Source organism: Solanum stenotomum, chromosome 9 (assembly GCF_019186545.1).
Source record: "Solanum stenotomum isolate F172 chromosome 9, ASM1918654v1, whole genome shotgun sequence".
Lineage (NCBI taxonomy): Eukaryota > Viridiplantae > Streptophyta > Magnoliopsida > Solanales > Solanaceae > Solanum > Solanum stenotomum.
The window spans coordinates 6,248,867-6,257,728 of record NC_064290.1 but is presented as its reverse complement, the minus strand read 5'-3'; the positions used below and the strand labels follow the sequence as shown (position 1 = coordinate 6,257,728).

The 8,862-nt window shown below is 28.8% G+C and overlaps 1 protein-coding gene across 1 annotated transcript; it reads left to right on the top strand.

Annotated features, from left to right (window-relative positions):
- Positions 1–8,307: 8,307 nt before the first annotated feature.
- On the top strand, positions 8,308–8,660 carry LOC125877990 (uncharacterized). Its single transcript, XM_049559285.1, has one exon. It carries the CDS (start codon positions 8,389–8,391, stop codon positions 8,638–8,640), a length of 252 nt encoding a protein of 83 aa, XP_049415242.1. The 5' UTR covers positions 8,308–8,388; the 3' UTR covers positions 8,641–8,660.
- Positions 8,661–8,862: the final 202 nt, after the last annotated feature.

The window sequence follows — 8,862 nt, the reverse complement described above, 5'->3', positions numbered from 1 at the left end:
GATGTGGCAGCGAGTGTAATACACCACATACTCTGAGAGTGGTGTTGCACATATTAGGATGGTATTAAATTCACTTTTAAGTAGTAAAAGGTGTGTAATAGATCGTTATGATAGTTGAAATGTGTAACTGACTTTTCGGTACAAGTTTAAGGGGGAATCCATGCCTTTTCCCATTATCTAAAGACTAATATTAGATGCAATGTAATACAACCAAGCTCTTTTTATAGATTGTTATTAATTTATTTTATATATTATTAAGAAGTCATAAAACTTCAGTTTGATGTAGATCTTCATCAGAAAGGATATTTATCAACAATTTTTTTACAATTATCCACTAATTATGTTAAAATGATTTATGTCGGATTTATGTAAAGTTACTAATCAAACGAATAATAAGTTGTTTGAAATCTTCTTGTGAATTTGATAAACTCTCGAGAGGAGATTATATTAAAAGCCTAGAATTTTATTAATAAAAGAAGCCACATAAGGGTAGTTTTGAAATATCAAATAAAATTTATCACTTAAATTAGTTTAGTTACAAAAATGTCAAAATAAGGGAGATGAGTGTAATGTATCAAACCACAAGGGAGATTAGTGTTATAAAGGCAAATCTGGAGGGAGGTTTATGAAATTATCCCTATTTTAAAATTATATAAAGATTTTATAAATTATAACTTGTTATAACTTTAAAATATTATTAAATTATCATCAAAGAAAGAAGTAATTTACTCCATAATAGGAGTAGTATTAGTAATTTCTATATGAAAGGGAGTTTCGAACATAACTAGTTTCGCAATTTACTACTGAAAATTGATTTATTTATGTCAAAGAAAACAAATAGAAGTCATAGAGAATCACCAAGTTAATAGCTGGACATAGCCAGAAAGGTCATTTTGACATGCTGTTATATTGATATTTTTTTTATTTCATGTGGATGAGGATTCAAATTTTTGAAATGTTATTTTATGGAAAAAGTGACTTTTAAAATTTAATCAGACCTTAAATAAAAGAGAGAACAATGAATATATGCTGTATTAATTCTTTATTTAATTTGAAAAGCATTATTTTTTGGTAAAATGCATTGGTTTAAGGAAAATATAAAATGAACTTGTTTGAGTGGCTCTGAGTCCTTTTGGCAAACTCTACTTGAAGCCTCACTTGCTTGTTTTTCCATTTATTCATATTGTTCAAAACGTACGGATAAAATTTGTCCAATTTGTAAATATTCTATTCTTTTTAGATCTCACTCATGGATTATACGAAATATATTTTTGTTTTTGTTATTTATACGTGGATCTAGAATTTCACGTTGATAATAAATCAAATCAAATCTTTTTCAACTCTAACTATACATTAAAATTATAATTTGGGGTATCGTGTTAGTCGTTACACCACCAAGCACCCGTGCCGCTTATACATCAGGCCCAGAATCAAAACTTTCGTCACATTGCTGATTGATGCAACTGTGATCATACTCCAGTTTTTACTTTTTCAGTCCATGGCCCATATGGGACTATATTTTCAGACCGTGAGAATATAAATTTTTTAATAATAATTGAACCATACAACTTTAGTAAAAAGATTAATTTCCACAAGCATATATGCTACTACACCTTTTCCAAAACATTTGCCAAAATAATGCATGTGGAAAAATGCCAACATGACGTGACTATTAATTAATTCCTAATTCAACTATATTATCCCAAAACCTAACTTTTTTATTTTATTTCTTTTAAATTCCAAACTACAACTAAGTTGTGGAAATCGCTATGATCAACTTTCGAGCTATAGGGTGCCTTGACGTTATAAAGCAAAGAGTAAACTGCTTCGAAGGTTATTTATAAGATGCAAAATTTTTACTCCCTTCATTTCATTTTACTTAGTTATACTAATTTAACACAATTCTTAATTCATTTATTAGAGACATATTTTAGTAAATTAACTTTATTAATGATATTTTGAAACTCTAAATTGAATTATAATTTATAATTCAAAATACATTGAGTAGTTCACACATCACAATTCGTAGAACCATTACTACTGTGAATTGATAAATCACTAGGCTACCAGACTTAGAGCGTGTTTAGATTGACTTTAATTTATGACTTACCTCATTTGTTCTATTTTATATGAGTTAGTTTGATATGACATGAAATTGAAGTAGAAAATAACCTTTTAAATTTATGGTCTAAAATAAATTATAGATATTTGTATGACTATAAATCATTTCATTAAGGATAAAATGAATATTTTAAAATTAAATTATTCTTTAATATAGAAATATATTATTCTTTTTTAAATTGACTAAAAAAAAAATAAATCATGTAAACTAACAAAATGAAATATAAGCCAAAAAGTCATAAATTAAAAGTTCTAATTTATAGTTTCTTAAGCTAAGACATCTGTATTTTCTAAAAGTTTCTCAAGGGTTCTAATAATCATTTGAGAACAGTGTTTTGTAGATATGGAGTCATAGTAATTATTGCATAGTATTAAAAAAAAAGAGAAGGAAATACATTAGAATACTAACTTTTAATTTCTTAAAACTTGCCATTGTAATAGTACAATAAACTTCTAGATCTCTATATACATAGTACATACTCTCCCACAGATTTGACTGAGTCAGATTAAAACCTCCACTTAAAGCTAATTAAAACTAAGAAATTTATAACATTAGTACTAATATTAGGCAAACAGAATGGACTATTTGGGTCCCCACAAGATAAGGTGCATAATTTTCTCAGCCTTTTCAGCATCCCTAATCCTGCGCTTCTGATCATCCATGAATGCTTTCTTCCCTGAATCTCCGGTGCCGGAAAACCATCTCGGCCACCTTTGGCTGCCGGATTCCGATGAGGAACTCGCCGGAGAAGACTTGATTCCCACCACCATCATTTTTTTCCTTGTAGTTGAATTAATAGTCTAATTTAGTTTCTCTAATAAACTCTTTTAAGTGGAGAAAAATAACTACTATTCTAAAACAAGTGGAAGATTAGAGATTTGAAAATTGATTTGCTTTTGCTTTGTGAGTTGTTTCGCTTGATTTTGTTGTTAAAACATAATGAAAATGCACATGGTTTTGCTGGCTTTAAATAGAAGCATGGAGGGATTTAACACGTGTGAGCTTTTACTTCGTTTTTGTTTAAACCCTTTATTATATTATAGAGAAACCATTGGCTTTGGTCCCCAGATTTATTTAACCATTTTTCTCCAAGAATACCTGCCTAATCATGACTTTATGTAATATTTGATCTTTTTCAGCAATATTTTAATTTCAACTTTTACGTGATATATTTAAGATCATAAAATTAAAATATATTTTGATATATTTGACATAACTTTAATTTAGAATCACAAAATTAAAGAGTCATTTTTATTTTCTTAAACTTCACGTTAAGTTAAACAAAAACATTTTTTTTTTTAAAACGGAGAAAGTAATATATTAATGGGATAGTCTAGAACATTATTAATTATATATTGTCGCCTATGGCATTTTGTAAATTGGAATTGTTATGTAGGGTTAATTTCAAGAATACAATTAATTAAAAGGAGATTCAGTTTGCCTAAAAATACTTTGGCCAAAAGCATGAGCGATTCCTTAAGCTTGTTGCCTTTAGTTTGTTTTCTGCACCTTTTAGTTCTAGACTTTTGTTTCTGATTTTTTTATATTAAAATGGTTCACAAGGCCACAGTTATTTTTTTTTAAAAAAGATTCCTAAGCTTGTTCAATACTTTTATATTTTCATGTTTTTAATTAATTTTAGCATTAGCATTCATCTCTTCTGCCTCAAATTGTTTATTATGATTTCTAAAAATAGTTATTTCAAGTTATTTCTCATTTTAGAAATTTCAGATAAAATTAATTAATTTTTTCTTATTTTATTCTTAGTACTCTCTTCATCTCAGTTTATGTGATACAATATAACTAAACATCAAATTTCAAAAACAAGTGAATATTTTTATATATTTAAAAATACACTTTTGTGAACCTTTCATAATTTCTAGGTGATTTGTTGATCCTAGTCATAGTAAGGCAAATCTAGTCCACAAGACGTGAATTTACGTCTTATATTATATTTTTGTATTAGGAACTTATAAACTGAAAATCTGAATCCATCGAATCAAAATTAAATGAAGGAGGACATGTATTGGGAAGAAAATAAGAGTCCGAATCCAAAAGGATAAAAAAATTTTCAAAATACATATATGGTCACTCAAAATTTTAATAAACAGCTTGGTGACTGTGTCCCAACACACATTTTGATTGATAAATATGTGGACCAACTAATAGCATGACTATTCTCACTTGTCAGATACACCATACCAAACTATATTTTGTTTAGTTATTCATGTTTAATTGGAACTATTTTCTGCCATGTATATATCTTTCAATTCTCCACCACCACATCCTTCATGAATTGTCGTTCTCCACTAGCCCCACCTCATTGAAACATAATATATATAGTTTAGTAAGTAATAAGAAGAAATGTGTGGTCACAAAATTCAACTATCAGATTATATAGACAGAAATCTTGAGTTTAATTATAATGTTCATTATGTAAACGATTTTTTTTAGGAAAAATTACGCGGTTAAACAAACTTATACTACTTAATTATTTATCATAACTATAGTTTGCTATAATTACCACTCGTGACTAACATTATACATTAATTACATGGGCTGATTTCGAGTTTGTATAATTAGTCACGTTTGTATATGTATAATTCGCCATAATATATAAATACATATGTTTAATATACGATTATCTAACCGATATACATATACAATTCACCTCTCTGCCCTCTCTCGCTCGCCTCTCTCCTCCCTTTCCCAATCTCGCTTGCCATATATACAAATGCATACTAACCGATATACATATACAATTCACCCCTCTCCCACTCTCTGCCATCTCTGGCTCACCTCTCTCCTCCCTCTCCCAATTCTCTCACTCGCATCTCTCCTCTCTCTCCCAGTCTCGCTCGCCTCTTTCCTCCTATAACATATAGCTATGAATTGTAATTATCAAACTATAGCTATGAAGAGTAATTAGGCTATTTTTTAGTGGCTATATATATATATTTGATTCAAGAAATTAAAAAGAAAGAATATTCAAGGTCGTATATATCTTAATGAGCGTGTTATTTTATTTTTACTTTTACTGCAAAGTCATTTTATTTATTTTTAAGAAACTATATTTTCTCTATTTTCATTGGAAAAATTATTTTCCTCATTTATTTTTTTTTTCATGTTTTTCTTTAAAAAACTTACATTTTGAACAATTAAATAGAAATTGAGAAAACATTTTTCTCCTCCGTACCAAACACACATCCTAGATAGAAATCATCTTTCAGCTTTTATTGCCATTTTTGAAGTTCTCCAAGTACTGAAATTCTCGCTGCGAATGCAGCGATGTATCAGGACAAAAAAAAAAAAATTAAAATGAGAAACTAACTGGCTGGGCAGCGAGAAAAAAGTTTTTTTTTACGCCGCGAACCACTATTAAAATTACAATATATCTCGCCCTCTAACAAACGAATTGTCCCTTTTGATTAAAATAAAAATTGAGTGACCATTTATACATTCTGAAGAAAAAAAAATACTCCATCCGTTTAAAAAAGAATAACATCCTTTCCTTTTTAGTAAATTTAAAAAAGAATGACATATTTTCTTTTTTGGTAGCATTTTGACTTCAGCTTTCCACGTGATATGTTTAAAACCACAAGATTAAAGGGCAATTTAGTACATTTGAATAACTTTAATTTAGGATCACANTGGCTATATATATATATTTGATTCAAGAAATTAAAAAGAAAGAATATTCAAGGTCGTATGTATCTTAATGAGCGTGTTATTTTATTTTTACTTTTACTGCAAAGTCATTTTATTTATTTTTAAGAAACTAATTTTTCTCTATTTTCATTGGGAAAATAATTTTCCTCATTTAAAAAAAAATTCATGTTTTTCTTTAAAAAAGTTATTTTGAACAATTAAATAGAAATTGAGAAAACATTTTTCTCCTCCGTACCAAATACACATCCTAGATAGAAATCATCTTTCAGCTTTTATGGCCATTTTTGAAGTTTTCCAAGTACTGAAATTCTCGCTGCGAATGCAGCGATGTATCAGGACAAAAAAAAATTAAAATGAGAAACTAACTGGCTGGGCAGCGAGAAAAAAGTTTTTTATTACTCCGCGAACCACTATTAAAATTACAATATATCTCTCCCTCTAACAAACGAATTGTCCCTTTTGGTTAAAAATAAAAATTGAGTGACCATTTATACATTCTGAAGAAAAAAAAAATACTCCATCCGTTTAAAAAAGAATGACATCCTTTTCTTTTTAGAAAGTTTAAAAAAGAATGACATATTTTCTTTTTTGGTAGCATTTTGACGTTAGCTTTCCACGTGGCATGTTTAAAGCCACAAGATTAAAGGACAATATAGTACATTTAAATAACTTTAATTTAGGATCACAAAATTCAAAAGTAGAGTATTTTTTATTTTCTAAAATTTCGTGCCAAATCAAATCAGATCACTCTTTTTAAAACGAAAAAAATAGCTCTTTCAGCTCTGGACTCGAGAAAATAATGGGATGACCGGATAGGCAACAAGACAAAAGAGAAATGGATTTAGGAGAAGATGGGTTGGGTGCGGTATGGTAGAGGTCACCTTTTTTCTAGATTGTCTTTTTCTTGTTTACATGTCGATTTGTTTTTCTTTCGATATCTGATACATGTATTGGAGTTCAATTATTTTGAATCCATAACTCCATTCAGGAAAAAACTGTTTAGGGGGTTCAGGAACTAACTAAACTACACCACTTCCAGAAATCAATTAGGAAGATAGTTAGCCAGGATCTTAAGAGCTGGTTATATTAGTTAAAAGATCAAGGAGAATAAATAAGAGGTGATCAGTGTAGTATATATACTTAACAAATATCTACCTGTAACATGAAATTTTCCATAACAATCAATGAAGTAATTTTCCTCTCCTATTTTATAGTTTATGTACCATTACTCTGATATGTTAAATGCCGTATCATATCATACTCACTCCTAGTTGTAATAGGTATAGATCATCCCACCTCAAACAACTAAAATTGTGTTGTTTTTGGAAGATGAATAAAATTCTTTTGTTAATTTTTTTTAAAAAAATAAAAAATATTCATCATTTATATTAAATAGTAATACTTCCTCTGTCTCTATTAATTGTCCAATTTTTCTTTTTTACTTATCTATTTTAACAAATCAAAAAAGGATAATTTTTTTTATCTATTATATCCTCAATTAATTGCTTCGAAAAAGGTAGAGCTTCTTGAAAATCTTAAATTTTTAATTCATCTACTTTATAATTAATATGGGTAAAATAATTAGAAGCAGAAGGAATATAAAAATAATTCTAAAACTAAATATTATCATTACCAAATACTCCTTCTGTCCCTAATTATTTGTCCACTTTTGAATTGACACACCTATTAAGAAAATAATAATTGATATAGTGAGTTTATCATTTTACCCCTATTAATTATGAAGTGAATGAATTAAAAACTTAAGATCTTCAACAAGTTCTATATTTTTCAAAATAATAAATTGAGGATATAATAGAGATTATTTTTTTTTATTTTTTCTTGATTTGTCAAAATGGACAAATAATTAGGGACATAGGGAGTTCTTAATTGAATCATTCAGGTTAGAACTTCCTAAACTTACTAAGGGCTACTTCCTAAAGTCCAATAAAAAAAACAGCTGCTAGGGTCCAAGTACCAACATCTTGTCTGCATTTGAAAAGTAACGTATGAATCAGTAACTAAATACATTCCCCTTTTCTTCACAGACAAAATAACTCAAAAAACAAATGAATTTAAATAATTAAAAAGACATACAATAAAACCACTAGCTGCCTGCAATACAAAGAGCACACAGTTATATAGCTAAAAAGAGCCACTTGTTTATACTCCCTCCGTCCCTATTTACTTGTTCATATTTCTTTTTTTGGTTGTCCCTATTTAGTTGTCCATTTTGACAAATCAAGAAAAGACAATAAATTTTTTTCTATTATACCCTTATTTATACTTCTTGAAAATTGTAAAAGTGTATGTTGTTTCCCTCCAATTTATTTCACTTGAATTCAAAGAAGTGGTTGTAATTTTGAAGTGACAAGTTGTCATAAGGGTAAAATTGTAACTTCACTGTGCTAATCATTGTTGCCTTAATTTGTGTGCCATTTCTAAAGTGGACAATTAAAAAGGGACGGAGGGAGTAACTCTTTAGGTACACTATATATTCAGCCTTAACCCCAAACTCCCAAACATCATTTTCAAGTTCATCAAAATACCAGAGAACCAATTCATCATAAGAAATACTTTAAGAAAAAAAAATAATCAAAATGAGTTCAAGCAGGAGAGCGTGGATTGCAGCAGCCAGTGTTGGAGCAGTGGAGGCTTTAAAAGATCAAGTTGGATTGTGTAGATGGGATTACCCATTGAGGTGTTTGGCACAACACACAAAGAATAACATGAGATCTTACTCTCAAGCTAAGAAACTTTCTTCTTCACTTATTGCAAAGAGTGAAAAGGCAGAGCAATCTGAAGAGTCTTTGAGGAAAGTTATGTACTTGAGCTGTTGGGGTCCAAATTAACTAAGCTTTATTATAGACTAATCTTTGTTATAGAGAAACTTCCATGTCATTTTTGCAGACATGAAGATTTCCTAGAGAATAGAAAGGATAAAGAGATTAAAAAAAATTATGTATGACTATGATTACTAGTAATTAATAGAATTTAAGTAGTGTTGATATTTTGATGAAATGATGATATGACAGATCGATTAGTATTTGTATGATCATTTTGACATGCTTGCA

Bases quoted from the DNA above. Each gene is read 5' to 3' on its own strand.
- LOC125877990 (XM_049559285.1), top strand. From the start codon at position 8,389: ATGAGTTCAAGCAGGAGAGCGTGGATTGCAGCAGCCAGTGTTGGAGCA.